At 39.3% G+C, this 17,650-nt stretch overlaps 1 protein-coding gene and 1 long non-coding RNA gene across 4 annotated transcripts in view; both read left to right on the top strand.

Moving 5' to 3' along the window:
* The window catches only part of erbb2 (erb-b2 receptor tyrosine kinase 2), a 34,035-nt gene extending 26,839 nt beyond the window's left edge, over nucleotides 1-7,196 (top strand). Inside the window, exons 21-27 of one of the 2 annotated variants that reach the window (XM_062055710.1) lie at nucleotides 993-1,148; nucleotides 1,223-1,298; nucleotides 1,380-1,526; nucleotides 2,915-3,012; nucleotides 3,091-3,282; nucleotides 3,363-3,753; nucleotides 4,861-7,196. In XM_062055710.1, the coding sequence (XP_061911694.1) occupies nucleotides 993-1,148; nucleotides 1,223-1,298; nucleotides 1,380-1,526; nucleotides 2,915-3,012; nucleotides 3,091-3,282; nucleotides 3,363-3,753; nucleotides 4,861-5,198 (1,398 nt within the window). In that variant the 3' untranslated portion in view covers nucleotides 5,199-7,196. The remainder of the gene's footprint in view (nucleotides 1-992; nucleotides 1,149-1,222; nucleotides 1,299-1,379; nucleotides 1,527-2,914; nucleotides 3,013-3,090; nucleotides 3,283-3,362; nucleotides 3,754-4,860) is intronic. The other variant, XM_062055711.1, reaches the window with a different exon arrangement.
* A 1,760-nt stretch (nucleotides 7,197-8,956) lies between these two features.
* LOC133654984 (uncharacterized) overlaps nucleotides 8,957-17,650 on the top strand; it is a 10,383-nt gene continuing 1,689 nt past the window's right edge. Inside the window, exons 1-2 of one of the 2 annotated variants that reach the window (XR_009826924.1) lie at nucleotides 8,957-9,049; nucleotides 17,436-17,515. This is a non-coding gene — a long non-coding RNA (uncharacterized LOC133654984). Of the gene's footprint in view, nucleotides 9,054-17,435; nucleotides 17,516-17,650 lie in introns of both variants that reach the window. The other variant, XR_009826925.1, reaches the window with a different exon arrangement.

Genomic DNA, 17,650 nt, shown 5'->3' with positions numbered 1-17,650 from the left:
AAATATTATACTTAGGCAATAAAAAAAACGGATGTCGCGATGACATAAAAAAGAAGTGTTTGTCTTGAGTTGAGGCTGCATGTCTGCGGTGTGGAGGGGACGTACTTTAATATATCCGGGAAAGATCCACAGACTGAGATCTGCAAAACGTATGTAGAAATATCAAATATCAAAAACGTTGTCTACTTTGGGTTTAAATAGATCACCTGAAATCCAAACAAGGGAAGTACCCATAGTATATTGTTGGAATACTAAGGTTCAAGGTGACTTTATTTGTACCCACAGGTAGATTTATTTAGCAGGGAGAAATTGAGGATGGCATCTGCAAAGACATTAAAACAAACAAAATTGTTGCTACAAAACAAACCATGACAAAATACTCACAGGCTTGCCCTAGACCAAAAATAGGACAGAACAAAAAGTCACATGAACAATAAAAGCCAAATTTGGCATCAAAATTTAGACTTAGACTTAGATTTACACTTCCTTTTTATTGTCATTCAAATTTTAACTTTACAGCACAGATAAGAACGAAATTTCGTTACATAAGCATAATTTAAAGTATATTAAAACTATCACACAATTATAAATAAATATGTGCAATATATCTGTAACTTATTAAAAGAGTAGCTGTGGCTGGAACAAAGCTGTTTCTATAGTGAGTAGTCGGAAATAAAAATTTTCATAATAATAAATTGTTTTACTCTTTGAAGGATAAATATAATAATTTGTGTATTTGCAATGGCTTGATTTTAGTGATGGTAGTACACAGTCATACTTAGCCATGAATGCAATGTTGATGATAATTGGCATAATTTATTTTGGTGTTTCAATTATCAGCCTTGGTTTTCTTTTTTTTTTTCTTTTTTGGTTTCGAATTTTCGTTAGCGTACATCCCTATCGAAGTCCATTTCAATAGCAATGCTTCTGTAAATTTGACTTCCTTCATATTGAATGTAGTATAATTTTTCCCCGACTGTGTGTTGACATAGGGGATGAACTATCTTGAGGAGGTGCGCCTCGTCCACCGAGATTTGGCAGCCCGAAACGTCCTGGTGAAGAACCCAAACCACGTGAAGATCACAGACTTTGGCCTGGCCCGCTTGCTTGATATCGATGAGACAGAATATCACGCCGACGGAGGCAAGGTAAAGTGGACACTGCAGCGTTATCGCCGTTTGCAGTTTAAGAATGGCACATATTCACCAGTGTTTGCTTTTAGGTGCCGATTAAATGGATGGCGTTGGAGTCTATCCTGCACAGAAGGTTCACACATCAGAGTGACGTTTGGAGCTACGGTATGTGTTCTTCGGTGCTAATTAGAAAGGAACTAGCTGCAGTCTAAATGACACATTTTGTACTTTATTTCCTGAACTCAGGGGTCACCGTTTGGGAGCTGATGACTTTTGGTGCTAAACCCTACGACATGATCCCTGCCAGAGATATCCCAGATGTCTTAGAGGGGGGAGAGCGACTCCCGCAGCCCCTCATCTGCACCATCGACGTCTATATGATCATGGTTAAATGTTAGTAAGCTTCAAAATAAAGGCATGGCAGTATTAACGTCAATTCTCCCACAGCAACTAACACAATTGTTATTTATTTTTTTCAAGATTGTTAGCTACCGGGAAACAAAATCATTACTGTCATTGTAGTCAACAAAATTAGCACAGCAGCTCTGTTAGAAAACACAGGAGTCAAAGTAAAAATATGAACAAATCCAATCCAATCCAATCCACTTTATTTATATAGCACATTTACACAACAAGAATGTTTCCAAAGTGCTGCACAGCCATGTTAAAAACAATATTCAAAACGATATTAAAAACAATATTAAAAACAATATTATGCTACACCAATGACTGAATAAAAACAAAGAATAAATGAATAGAAAACCAATACAGAGACAATATAAAAAATAAATATGATTAAAAACGATTTTAAAGGGTAGAACCAATTAAAACAGTAAAATAGACATCAAAATTTATAACCCTAACCCTAACCACACAGGACAACAGAGGACAGAAGACCACACAACTCACGTAGTGTTAAAAGCCAAAGAATAAAAGTGGGTCTTAAGACGAGACTTAAAACACTCCACTGTGGGAGCAGTTTGAACATGGAGGGGCAGAGTGTTCCAGAGTTTAGGGCCGACCACAGAGAAGGCCCTGTCTCCCCTGGTTTTAAGTCTTGTCCTGGGCACCACGAGCTGGAGCTGGCTCTCGGACCTCAGAGCACGCGCAGGAGTGTAAATTTGGATGAGTTCCGAGATATACTGAGGTGCCAGTCCATGTAAAGCTTTAAAAACAAACAGCAAGGATTTAAAATCAATTCTAAAATGAACAGGGAGCCAGTGCAAACTCCGAAGAATTGGGGTTATATGCTGACGTTTCCTGGCCCCTGTTAAAAGTTGTGCTGCCGCGTTCTGGACTAACTGCAACCGGGAGAGAGCTTTTTGGCTAATGCCAGCATAAAGTGCATTGCAGTAGTCCAGGCGACTTGAAATAAAAGCATGCACGACTTGTTCAAAAAGGTTAAAAGATAAAAATGGTTTTACCTTTGCTAAGAGACGAAGATGATAAAAACACGATTTTAAAACGCCATTGACTTGTTTGTCAAATTTAAAATTGCTGTGGAAGAATGCCGTCAACTGACTACTGTCGGTTGAAAAAAAAATTGATAGCCATTCTAGTTATATCTCTGGCGAAAGTCACAAGTAAATTATGTGCAAGCAATGACTATTTTTGGCTTCGGTTTTGTCGACAACCGCTTATGTCGACGTGAGTCAGCCAGTCCAAAGGGCGTTTTGCACTGTAATTTAGAAATTTATGATGATCAGACTTTGGTGTATATGGTTGTTGCTGCTGTTTTGGTGAGCAATGAATCATAATCTTGGCTCCTTTTTCTTCGGAAGGTTGGATGATTGACCCAGACAGCCGACCCAAATTCAAAGATCTGGTAAATGATTTTTCCGCCATGGCCAGGGATCCATCTCGCTATGTAGTCATCCAGGTGTGTATGGAAACAGATGTTTGTTACATATGTAGACATTACCAGATATGCAAACATCTGGCCTGGTCATGTTTGCAGAACGATGAGCAGATGAGCCTGTCTAGTCCAGTGGATAGCCAGTTCTTCCGGAAGCTTTTAGAAGAGGACGGGAACAACATGAGGGAACTGCTGGATGCTGAGAAGTATCTGGTGCCTCAACCCAACCTCCTCCCCAGGTCTCAGGGTGACGGGGCCCAATCAAACGGGCCGTCCAGGCACCAATCATACAGGGTGTGTTTCATATGAATTGCTTATCATATTTTCTGGTTTCTGTTGATGTTCCAGATTGATGATTTACATTCTCTCGGTAGCAGAGCAGGGATCAGGGCTTAGATGTGGAGCCACCCATGACCGCAGCAGCCCCTCGGACCATGTACTCCTCCCTCGGCACGCTGGGCCGCAGTCAGTACCCGACCCTGCCGGTAGGAGCCAGCGCCTCCAACGGCACATGGACCCCTCACTACCCCACGCTGGCACGCAGCCCCTCTGCTGGCGGACAGTCAGACTCCGTCTTCCTTGACGGACCCACAGATGACCCGTCGCTGCCTCCGGCCAGCCCGGGCCGCTATTGCAAAGATCCTACCTTCGGGAGCCAGGACGAGCTGGAGACGGACGGGCCCAACGGCTTCTTTCATCCTCAACATCTTCATCACTCGCTGCCCAGAAGAAACCGTGGCAATAGTCACAATCACGCCTTGCCAGGTGAGCCTGCAACCTCATACTGTAGATAGGGAGTGAGTGAGTGTACTATGGAGTAAGTGAGTAAGCAAATGTACTATGGATGGAGTGAGTGACTGAACGAGTGAGTGAGTGTACATACGATGGATGGAGTGAGTGTACTATGGAATGAGTGAGTGAGTGTACTATGGATGAATGAGCGAGTGAGTGTACGATGGATGGATGGATGGAGTGAGTGAGTGTGTAAGAGTACGATGGATGGATGAATGAATAAATTAGTGAGTATACAATGGATGAATGAGTGAGTGAAAGTACGATGGATGGATGAATGAGTGAGTGTACGTACTATGGATGGAGTGGGCAAGTTAGTATACAATGAATGGATGGAGTGACTACTGTGGGTGGAGTAAGTGAGTGAGCGAGTGAGTTATACCATGGATGGAGTGAATGAGTATACTATGGAGTGAGTGTGTATATTATGGATGGATGGATAGAGTGAGTGAGTGAGTATACAGTATATACTATGGATGATGGCGTAAGTATACTGTGGAGGGATGGAGTGAGTGAGTTATACCATGGATTATTGGAGTGAATGAGTATACTATGGATGGAGTGAGTGAGTATATTATGGATGGATGGAGAGAGTGAGTATACTATGGATGGATGGATAGAGTGAGTGAGTATATATACTATGGATGATGGAGTGAGTATACTGTGGAGGGATAGAGTAATTGAGCGAGTGAGTTATACCAGTGGTCCCCAACCACCGGTCCGCAGACCGATTGGTACCGGGCCGCGCAAGAAATAAAATAAAAATTTAAAAAAAAAAAAAAAAATTTTTTTATTTTTTTAATTAAATCAACATAAAAAACACAATATATACATATTGTGTATGTGTATGTCAATATAGATCAATACAGTCTGCAGGGATACAGTCCGTAAGCACACATGATTGTATTTCTTTATGGAAAAAAAAAAAAAAGCATTATGGATAATTATGAAAATTGTTCAATCTCTCCGTCATCATTTTTCATGCATTTTAGATCGGCTCTCTGAGGACTCTGGAAAAACTACAAAAAGGTTTCCCACCGCATTATAAAAGTTGTGTACCTCTGTCTACTGCCTTCTTAGAGTACGTCAATCACGAGGTCCACGAGCTGAGGCCTCAGCGACCCAGCACTCTGCCTCGCAAAGTCTCCAAGGTGGAGCGACGCCTCCCCAATGGCCTAACGTCCGGCCACAGTGTGGAGAACCCAAGGTACTTGGTGCCCGCCAGCTCCCCTGCCTTTGACAACCCGTACTACCTGGACCTTGTGGCCAAGGCCAACGCCGTCGCCGGGGCTGAAGAGGCGGACGACCAGGGGGAAGTCCAGCGAAACGGCCCGAGGCAAGTCAACGGATTTGTAACCCCGACGGCCGAGAATCCAGAATATTTGGGTTTAGCGGACACTTGGAGTGGGTACACTTGAACCTGAAGGGAAGTGCGAGACAATATTTATGCGATTGGGCTGTTGTTTTTGTTTATGGGCGATTGTGCAAGCAAGTAGCCAGCATCCAGTCAGTCACCAAATTAGAAGTTAGTGACACACAGTGACTCACTACATTCATCCCGTGTTCTTGGTCACGTTTGTATTGGCCTCAACAACAACACTGGAAACTCTGTAAATAATTCACAATCCAACTGAGGATCTTTTTGAAGAAAACATTTTTCTTGCATCTCACCATTAAAGTGAGACACGCTATGCATCGAGGGGAATGTTTGGTATTCCACTCAGTGTCTTCCCAACCTGATGGGGTTCTTTGTTTACGCTCATAGACGTTTTGTTGTGGTCAGAGGGGTCCCTGTGTGCGACACGTCTGGCAAGGGCCTCCTTAGAAGAAAGGCCTGCTGTATGTTGAAGACGGCGGGAGACGACGTGTGACAACGGCGCACACCCGCATGTGTGTCTGCAGCTACTTTGTGGTACGGCCATCAGGGATTTTTGCATTTGCACAAAGCATAATGTTGCCCTCCGTGCTTCAAGTGGACGATCGCTGTACCCAGAGGCCACCGGAGAATTAATTGTGAAGAATTAACGTGCGTGTTAATGTGTTAAATGTTAGCGTTGTGTATTCTGAGGTAGCTCCTGTTGGGTGTCAAGGCATCGCTCCAATTTCACCCAGCAACACATACACACACTTGCCTCCCAGTTAATAATCAACTGCCTTTTCTGTCAACTGGTGGCCGGAGGGAGGTCAAAACTAGTCAATGGAGACATTGTCCAATCTCCACATACACATTGCTAGATCTTACCCGCCAATGATGTTGCTGCACGAGTTTAAACACTTATAAAAAAAATTTAAAAAAAGAAGAAAAAAAAGTGCACAATCAGGTTGACAAGTTACAATTACACACTAATCTACCACTGCAAACTTTCACTATTGCTACATGGACACAGGACGCTTTCTGTGGAATCCAACTGCCAAAAGTGATAATTAAGCTATGTTAAACTAATTTCTCTCCTGGAAAATATTAGTTTTTTGGTGTTGCATCATAATATTATTGTTATACTAACATTGTTAATTGTCTTTTATGTGATAAGAGCACACAAAATCTTTTTTATAATATTTTTACATATTGTTTTAAAACTTTTTACTGTTAGACACACTTATAAGACAAATTTAATGAGCAAATAAAACGATTACATTTGTAAAATATATCAATAATATATATGTATATAGATATATGTATATATATACTGTGTGTGTATATATATATATATGTTTATGTATATTATATGTATGTGAATGTGTTATATATATGTATATATTGTGTGTGAATGTATTAATATATATATATGATATATATGTATGTATATATAATATGTACTGTGTATATACACTACCGTTCAAAAGTTTGGGGTCACATTGAAATGTCCTTATTTTTGAAGGAAAAGCACTGTACCTTTCAATGAAGATAACTTTAAACTAGTCTTAACTTTAAAGAAATACACTCTATACATTGCTAATGTGGTAAATGACTATTCTAGCTGCAAATGTCTGGTTTTTGGTGCAAAATCTACATAGGTGTATAGAGGCCCATTTCCAGCAACTATCACTCCAGTGTTCTAATGGTACAATGTGTTTGCTCATTGGCTCAGAAGGCTAATTGATGATTAGAAAACTCTTGTGCAATCATGTTCACACATCTGAAAACAGTTTAGCTCGTTACAGAAGCTACAAAACTGACCTTCCTTTGAGCAGATTGAGTTTCTGGAGCATCACATTTGTGGGGTCAATTAAACGCTCAAAATGGCCAGAAAAAGAGAACTTTCATCTGAAACTCGACAGTCTATTCTTGTTCTTAGAAATGAAGGCTATTCCACAAAATTGTTTGGGTGACCCCAAACTTTTGAACGGTAGTGTATATATATATATATATATATTATACACAAACACATATATATGTATATATATAGATGTGTGTGTATACATGTTAATGTATATATTTATACATGTATACATATTTTTATTTTGTCATGTATATATATATATACATATACATACACACGTGTGTGTGTGTGTATATATATATATATATATGTATATATATATATGTGTATATATATGTATATATATATATGTATATATATATATATATTTATATGTATATATATATATATATATATTTATATGTATGTATACATATATATATATTTATATGTATGTATATATATATATATGTATGTATATATATATATATATATATATATATATATATATATATATATATATATATATATATATATATATATATATATATATATATATATGTGTGTGTGTGTATCTCGTTTGGTTATGTTGTGACCAGTCTTTTGTGAAAAATAAAATGCAATACCTTATGAAGAAAATTGTCAATTTTACACAGATTATTTTTGCATATAGTGTGTTTTAAAAAATAAAAACCTGCAACAATGTTTTTAGAGCATTCATGTAAATTTGTCAGTTTACAGTGCTCCAATGTTGTGCTTTGAATTACATTCCAAGGAATGAAATAACCCTACATACTGTACTATTAGAGACATTATTCAGCCATCTTGTGGTTATGATTAGAAGTACAACGTGGCTATTTTAAAATTTTCCAACAGTAGCTAAACATAAACTTTCTGCTCTGCTCGTGTTTTTGTAAGGCAGTGTATTTATCATATTATATATGCCGTGTCCAGTGGGAATATGTAAATAATGTTCCAGCACACCTGCAGGATTTTAAAATAACCACCTTGTTTATTTTGTAACCTGATCATTGTAGATGAGCAATGTTATTTAAAGACTGTCATTTGCTTTTTCAAAATATACTTCCACGTAACTTCTTTATTCAACTCCAAGTCTCATAATGCATATTTTGAACCACACAAAATATATATTGGCCCATCTCAAGGGATTTTATTTTATTTTTGTACAAGATTGCTAAGAAGAAGATAACTCATTCAAAGGGGCTGTTTGCAGCTAACTCACAATGCAGTCATGTTTATGATAGAATATACATTCAATTATAACTAATATTATCAGCTAAATTGCTATTACTGGTTGAAAACATAAGTGGATATAATGCTTACAACACTTAAGGTTGCAATCAGCCTTGATTGATTAATTGAAACTTGTATTAGTAGATTGCACAGTACAGTACATATTCCGTTCAATTGACCACTAAATGGTAACACCCGAATAAGTTTTTCAACTTGTTTAAGTCGGGGTCCACGTTAATCAATTCATGGTACAAATATATACTATCAGCATAATACAGTCATCACACAAGTTAATCATCAGAGTATATACATTGAATTATTTACATTATTTACAATCCGGGGGGTGGGATGTGGAGGGGTTTCAAGTAACAGGAGTGAGTTTTTAGGCTATTAGCAAATTGAAATATAGCCACATGGCATGTATTTATACAACATTAATTTAACAAAAAAATAGGGTGTTCAGGGTTTTAAGATTATTTTCTTTTTTTTTTAGGAAAATCAAATTAAGGCGTAAAAAATGATTATGACTATAAACCGCTACTTTTTTCCTGCACATTGAACCCTGCGGCTAATTTATGGATTTTTCTTAGCTGACCGCCGTAATACAATTTTTTTTCAAAATAACAAAAAAAAAAGCAAATACACAGAGAGGGTGTTTTATTGTTTGTGTTATGGCGCCATCTTTTGGACGAGTTCTATAATTGTCTTTCCATTTACCGGGAGTGCTTTCAACAGGAAGTGGAGTCCCGTTCAGTCTTCTAGCCGTCCATGGTGTTTCTACTCATATGGATTCTTCATTCATCACTCCAAGTAACGTATGTAAGTTTTTATGTTATAACTAAAAAATGTTTATACTTACTAAACCGTCTCAAGTGTGACGTCTGTATGAGTTTTTTCATGCATATTTATACGTGCTATCATAATGCTAACGACACTAGCGTTGTTAGCATTAGCTAATATGCTAACACGTTTACAAGTGTCTGTGTTAGTATTATTTATTTACGACGGCATTCTATTTGTATTGTTTCCGTTTCACAAATTCCTCAGTATCGATATAATCTCTCTATGTAAACATTTCTCATTTCGCAAGGTATTTACATGCGGCTTATAGTCCAGTGCAGCTAATATATGTAAAATATAGTTTCGTGGGTGCGGTTAATATACAGGTGCGCTATAGTATCATTAGTATGTTAGTTGAAGACAGGAAACAAAGGCTATTTTTTCAGTAATAGAGGTAAAGTAAATACATTTTCAAATTATACTTATTAAAGATTTAACCAACGTGCAGGATGCTTTAATAAATAAAGCAATGCATTTTACAGTAAATTGTATCTAAAATAAATAGAGATGTCCGATAATATCGGACTGCCGATATTATCGGCCGATAAATGCTTTAAAATGTAATATTGGAAATGATCGGTATCGGTTTCAAAATGTAAAATTTATGTATTTTTAAAACGACGCTGTACGGAGTGGTACACGGGCGTAGGGAGAAGTACAGAGTAGTTGCGTCTCCCAGTCATACTTGCCAACCCTCCCGATTTTCCCGGGAGACTCCTGAAAATCTCCTGGGGCAACCATTCTCCCGAATTCCTCCCGATTTCCACCCAGACAACAATATTGGGGGTGTGCCTTTAAGGCACTGCCTTTGCGTGCCGGCCCAATCACGTAATATCTACGGCTTTTCACACACACAAGTGAATGCCATGCATACTTGGTCAACAGCCATACAGGTCACACTGAGGGTGAACGTATAAACAACTTTAACACTGTTGCAAATATGCGCCACACTGTGAACCCACACCAAACAAGAATGACAAACACATTTCGGGAGAACATCCGCACCGTAACACAACATAAACACAACAGAACAAATACCCAGAACCCCTTGCAGCACTAACTCTTCCGGGACGCTACAATATACACCCCCGCTACCCCCTAACCCCGCCCCCCAACCCCACACACCTCAACCTCCTCATGCTCTCTCAGGGAGAGCATGTCCCAAATTCCAAGCTGCTGTTTTGAGGCATGTTAAAAAAAATAATGCACTTTGTGACTTCAATTTTTTCCATAACTTGAGTTGATTTATTTTGGAAAACCTTGTTACATTGTTTAATGCATCCGGCGGGGCATCACAACAAAATTAGGCATACTAATGTGTTAATTCCATTGTATATATCGGTATCGGTTGATATCTGAATCGGTAATTAAGAGTTGGACAATATCGAAATATCGGATATCGGCAAAAAAAGCCATTATAGGACATCTCTTAAAATAAATAAATGCAAACCCTGTTAGCATCTAAAGCTTTGACAGTTAAATTTCCCGGAAATTATGGGCAGCAACGCCGGAAGGCCAACTGTGCTACGAATCGGCGAAGCGACCACCCACACATACATGCTAGCACTGTACTCAAAACCAGATGAGCTCAAGGGACGGCGTGGCGAAGTTGGTAGAGTGGCCGTGCCAGCAATCGGAGGGTTGCTGGTTACTGGGGTTCAATCCCCACCTTCTACCATCCTAGTCACGTCCGTTGTGTCCTTGGGCAAGACACTTCACCCTTGCTCCTGATGGGTGCTGGTTAGCGCCTTGCATGGCAGCTCCCGCCATCAGTGTGTGAATGTGTGTGTGAATGGGTGAATGTGGAAATACTGTCAAAGCGCTTTAAGTACCTTGAAGGTAGAAAAGCGCTATACAAGTATAACCCTTGGCATGGATGATTGTTTGGCGCCCAATAAAAGACTTGATGGAGGATTCTTCAAAAGCAAGGCTTCAGTCAGCAGATGTTAAAGCAGCATAAATCTACTGGAGCCTATCCCAGTGCACCTTCACACTTCATAAGTAATCTGGAAAGGTGGCGAAGGAAGTGCTCTCGGTCATCATATCGCTGACACCTGCATCAGCACAGAACAATTAGAAGAAACGCTGAAGAAGAAGAAGGTTAATTGAACTCCTACTGTGGTCATGGCGGCGTCTGCCCTGCACGTATTTATGGAAAAGAGGAGGGGTGTTGGATGACAAGCTGACAAATGCACATATTGGGTTCACGTTGACACGGCTCACTTCATTTCAATATTATTTGGAAGATTTACCACACCCAGTCCTGCTCTACTGAAGCAAGCGTAAGGAAAAGTACAGTAGAATAGACAAGGTGACACTATTATATGCATGGAATATATATGTAGTGGCTAAATGTCTAATCTGGGACATGTTTCCGCCGGCCATAGAGGAGTCTATTCAGGTCTATAGTGTGTAGGTGGAGATCAATAAAGTTCAGCAGACCTCCTTGTCTTTCATGAAACTGCCTCCATTGAGAGTGGGTTTAGGTACTGTAGTCCCTCAAACAAGTTTTACCCCCAAAAACCATTGAAATATGTACAACATACAAAATTACCCCCTCTTAAAAAATATTTCTGGGCCAAATTGCAGACCCTAATGTTAAACTGAAAAGTTCCACAGTGTTCTTAGGTGTCAGCAACGTAGCCTGAACAAAAATGTTAAATCTTGCAGCACTACTCCCTCTGAAAAGTGTCCCCTTCTAAAATGCAAGTATATTCACCATCATTCTATTGAGGATTTTGGCCAGATTTTCTCATGTGCCTTACTGGTGAAAAAGCAATGCAACACCTTCAGAACTGTTCAATTAAACATAAACGTGAAGGCTGTTCTTGAGCCAAAATTCAGCCCCAACCCCGATTAATAGTTAAACATTTATTTTAAACCTCATTTCAGGTGTGATGATATGCCCCAAAAAACGGTTTAAAACCTTTTCAAGATGGACTGCAGGGCCTAATTTCAATTCTGAAAAATTCCCCTGTCTTCTTAGGTGTTATCGACCCTCATTTCAGAGGGTGTTTTCTGACTAAATTCTCAGTCCTGCCCCAAAGGTCTACAGCCTTCATATTGAAAACGCATCCAACAAAAATGTTGCCCCTCTGAAAATGTGGCCTAAAACTATGTCTGGGCCAGATTGCAGACCCTTACAGTATGTCAATCTAAAAGATTCCGTGAACAATTCCGCAGTCTTCTAAGGTGTCGACAATGGGAGCCTGAACAAAAATGCTGAATTGGACAGCACTTGTACTCGTGAAAGTGTCCCCTCTTAAAATGTAAGCATATTGAAGCTCATTTCAGAGGAGATTTCCTAACTAAAACATCTCAGTCCTGTACCCAAGCTCTACTGCCTTCCTGTTAAAAACACCCCCAAAACCTTTAAACGAGCATAAATGATTCATTCTAAAACAAAGAAAAATTGAAAATTTTATTGATTAAAAGTTGTCACATACACACCTGCACATGCATAAAATCAATCCAAGGGAAGTAACTAACAATTTGCAGTCATGTTGTGATGACAGAATATACTGTACATTCAATGATTGCTAACATTAGCAGCTAAACTCAGCTAAATCGCTATTACTAGTGGACAACACATGTATATAATTACATGAGGCAATGTTTACATGCTCAAAGCCTGAAAAGGGTGGGATATAATGCTTACGACACTTAAGGTTGCAATCATCCCCTTTAAAGTAACAGGAGTGAGTCTTTAGGCTATTAGCAAATACAGGAAATATAGCCACATGACATTTATCTATGTTACAGTAATTAAACAAAATAATAGGTAAGCAGACTGGGTTGAGGTACTAATATTTTTAGAGAAAATAAGTTAAGGAATAACACAAATAAAAAAACAAAAAAAGGTTTTTATTAATATCATATATATTGTGAAATTATCATTGTAGTTAGGGCTGACAGGCAACAAATGCTATTTTACAGTGATATAGGCAAATTAAATACATTTTTCAAATGTTTTAAATATTTAATTTATGTGCAAGATGCTTAAATAAAAAACTAAATAATTTCCAGTTAATTATGTCTGGAAAAAAACCCTGCTAGCATCTAAAAAAGTGACCGCTTTATTTGCCAATATTATATCATACCTATTAGATATATGTGCGGGACATTTATATCAAAAACAAGGTTTTACAGTCCATTTTATCTAAAAAATTTAAATCTGTTTGCATCTATAGCTGTGACAGTTTAGTTTGCCAATATTACACAATGTTTATTAAGTATTTAATCAATGTGCAGGAAGATTTAACAAAAACATTTTTTACAGTCAGTTTTATCTAAAAACAAAACAACGAAAACAAACAAAAAAAACCTGTTAGCATCTAAAGCTGTGACAGTTTAACTTTACGATATTATGTAATATTTATTAAATATTTAAGCTACTTGCAGGATGCTTAAATAAAAAAACAACATATATTACATTTAATTTTATCTAAAAAAAATTACAAAAACCTGATCGTATCAAACGATATGACAGTTTAATTTGCCAATATTATATAATATTTATTAAATATTTAATCAATGTGCAGGACGCTTTATTAAAAATACTATGTGTTTTACAGTTAATTTTATCTAAAAAAAAAAAAAGTAAATAAGTAAATTCAAAGCCTGCTAGCATCTAAAGCTGTGACTGTTTAATTTGCCAATATTATATAAATGGAGAATGGGCATGACTGCAGAACCCATTGTTGAAGTAATGGTGATGGGAATCCCAATGGTGCATATGAAGACTCGCTGATCCGGGACCAGGCCGAGGGCAATCACAAAGATAAGCACAGGAGGCAGGTAGGAGATGGCCGCCATCACTAAGCTGCTGACCAGCGTGTAAATGGCTCTCTGCTTTTGTGGGTGGAGGCCTCTGCTGCCGCTGGTCGCTAACAGGGAATACAGTATGAAGGAGTCACAGATCCCGATGATGACCATGGCCACCATGAAGCAGATAATAGAATAGTAGCTGAAGTACAACTTCCTGTGTATGACGAAGAAGACACCGTAGATGATAGACGCGGCCCAAACCACCACCACCCACAGCACCTTTGGAGTCAGGCTCATGTTCCGGTAGAAGATCGGGTGAACCACCGCCAGGTAGCAGTCCATGCAGATGCACGCCATCATGATGGGTCTTCCGCATATGTTAAAGGCGTATAGGAAGTCTCCAATAAACGCCAGTATTTCTAGGTTGTAGAAGGTGTGATTTATCACAGATGTGGGAAGAGATGCTAAGAAGATAGTGTCCATGGATGACAGGTTCAGCACAAAAAGATGGTGGGACCTGAAAGGACTTCCATCCCTCACATGCACCTTGAACATATCCCTTAGGATGATGAGTGATGCCGGAAGGCCAACTGTGCTGCATATTATTGAAGCGACCACCCAAATGTACATGCCCGCCGACATGCCTGCACAATACTCAACACCAGTTGAGCTTGTGTACTGTGGAGAGGTGGTGAAGGAAGAGTTGTTGGTCATCATATCGCTGACACCTGCATCAGCACAGAACAATTAGAAGAAACTCTGAAGAAGAAGAAGAAGAAGAAGGTTCATTGAACTCCTACTGTACCTGCTGCTGCTGATTTAACCGGTGTGAGGCATGGCTGCGACTGCCATGCACGTATTTATGGAAAAGAGGAAGGGTGTTGGATGACAAGCTGACAAATGCACATATTGGGTTTATGTTGACATGGCTCACTTCATTTCAATATTATTTGGAAGATTTACCACACCCAGTCCTGCTCTACTGAAGCATGCGTAGGGAAAATACAGTAGTATAGACAATATGCTCTATTATATGCATGGAATATACGGTATATACAGTATAGGGGCAAATGTAATCTGGGACATGCAGCGCTGCCGCGGGCCATAGAGGACCCTATTCAGGTCTATAGTGTGTCGGGGGAGATCAATAAAGTCCAGCAGACCTCCTCACTAGCACTGTCTTTCATACATAGTCTGCATTGAGAGTGGGATCCGGTCCTGGAGTCCCTAAAACCAGTTTAACACCCCAAAACTGTCAAAATATATAAAACACACATAATAATCTCTTAAAATGTATTTCTGGGCCAGATTGCAGACCCTAATATCAAAATTAATAATTCCACAGTGTTCTTAGGTGTCAGCAACAGTAGCTTGAACAAAAATGTGAAATCTTACAGTACCAGCCCCTCTGAAAATTGTCCCCTCTGAAAATGCATGTATATTGACCCTTATTTTAATTAGGATTTTGGCCAGATTTGCCTTTCTAATTAAAAAGCAATGCAGCACCCTCAGAGCTGTTCAAACGCACAAAAATGTAACGGTTATTCCTCAGCCAGAATTTAGCACCTAAAAATGTCTGATCAGCCCCAAATCAGGTTTAAAGCCTTTTCGAGCTGGTCTGCAGACCCTATTGTCAATCCTGAAGATTCCCCAGTTTTTCTTAGGCATCAACGTGGTGGTCTGAACAAAAACCCTGAATTGGAGAGCATTCGCGCCCTTCAAATTGTTCCTTCTTAAAATGTAAGTATTCCCCTTTATTTCAGAGTGTGGGTTTTCTGTATTAAAAAAACGAGGGTAAACAATTTCTGGGAACCACAAGGCCGTAGTTTGCCCTCCTAATGCATTTGTAATGGGAAAAACTATTCAAACGAACAAAAACATGAAGGATATTCTATAGTCGGAATTCAGAATCAGAACAGTTCAATTGCTGAAAATGTCGTTTAAACCTAATTTTAGGTGTGATGGTCCGCCGAAAAATAGGTTTTGAGCTGGATAGTAGACCCTAATTTCAAAGTAAAAGTCAACAGCCTAAGCAAAGACACTAAATTGGACAGCATTCACTCGCCTTGAAATTGTCCCCTCTTAAAATGTAAGTATATATTGACCCTCATTTCAGAGGGAATTTTCTGTTTAAGCCTATCTAGTTCTCAAGGCCAGATATTGCCCTCCTGGTACGTTCCTAATGAAAAAAAACAATACAATACCTTTAGAAATGTTCACACAAACAAAAACATGAAGAATATTCCGTATCAGGCCTGTTAAAGGCCTACTGAAATGATTTTTTTTTATTTAAACGGGGATAGCAGATCCATTCTATGTGTCATACTTGATCATTTCGCGATATTGCCATATTTTTGCTGAAAGGATTTAGTATAGAACAACGACGATAAAGTTTGCAACTTTTGGTCTCTGTTAAAAAAAAGCCTTGCCCCTACCGGAAGTAGCGTGACGTCACAGGAGGAAGGGCTGCTCACATTTTCCTATTGTTTACAATGCAGCAAGAGAGATTTGTACCAAGAAAGCGACGATTACCCCATTAATTTGAGCGAGGATGAAAGATTTGTGGATGAGGAACATGAAAGTGAAGGACTAGCGTGCAGTGCAGGACGTATCTTTTTTCGCTCTGACCGTAACTTAGGTACAAGGGTTCATTGGATTCCACACTCTCTCCTTTTTCTATTGTGGATCACGGATTTGTATTTTAAACCACCTCGGATACTATATCCTCTTGAAAATGAGAGTCGAGAACGCGAAATGGACATTCACAGTGACTTTTATCCCCACGACAATACATCGGTGAAGCTCTTTAGCTACGGAGCTAACGTGATAGCATCGTGCTTAAATGCAGATAGAAACAAAATAAATAAACCCCTGACTGGAAGGATAGACAGAAAATCAACAATACTATTAAACCATGGACATGTAAATACACGATTAATGCTTTCCAGGCTGGCGAAGCTTAACAATGCTGTTGCTAACGACGCCATTGAAGCTAACTTAGCAACGGGACCTCACAGAGCTATGCTAAAAACATTAGCGCTCCACCTACGCCAGCCAGCCCTCATCTGCTCATCAACACCCGTGCTCACCTGCGTTCCAGCGATCGACGGAGCGACGAAAGACTTCACCCGATAATAGATGCGGTCGGCGGCCCGGAGACGGAGGAAGTCAAGGTGAGGTCGGCGGCTAGCGCGTCTGCTATCCATCTCAAAGTCCTCCTGGTTGTGTTGCTGTAGTCCGCCGCTAATACACCGATCCCACCTACAACTTTCTTCTTTGCAGTCTTCATTGTTCATTAAACAAATTGCAAAAGATTCACCGACACAGATGTCCAGAGTACTGTGGAATTTTGAGATAAAAACAGAGCTTTTTGTATTGGATTCAATGGGGCTGAATACATCCGTTTCAACGATTGACGTCACGCGCATACGTCATCAGACTGCGTGGTCGGTAGTAGTGGGTTTCAGTAGGCCTTTAAATTGCTAAAAATGTCTTTTAACCCTCATCTGAGGTGTGATGATCCACCTAAAACAGGTCTTAAAGCCATTTTCAAGCTGGACTGCAGGACATAATGTCTAATTTATGATTTTCCAGTCTTCTTAGGTGTCAACGATGGAAGAAAAACACTAAATTGGACCGAACGAGCCTCCCTGAAAAGTATCTCTTCTTAAAATGTAAGTATTTTGACCCTCATCTCAGAGGACATTTTCTGTTTAGAAACCTACTTAGTCCCCAAAGCCAGATGTTGCTCTTCTAGTGCTTTTCTAGTGAAAAAACAATGAGACACTTTGCCCCCCCTGAAATGGTCC

Source organism: Entelurus aequoreus, linkage group LG08 (genome assembly GCF_033978785.1).
Source record: "Entelurus aequoreus isolate RoL-2023_Sb linkage group LG08, RoL_Eaeq_v1.1, whole genome shotgun sequence".
Taxonomy (NCBI): domain Eukaryota; kingdom Metazoa; phylum Chordata; class Actinopteri; order Syngnathiformes; family Syngnathidae; genus Entelurus; species Entelurus aequoreus.
This window is presented reverse-complemented; position numbering and strand designations above follow the sequence as displayed.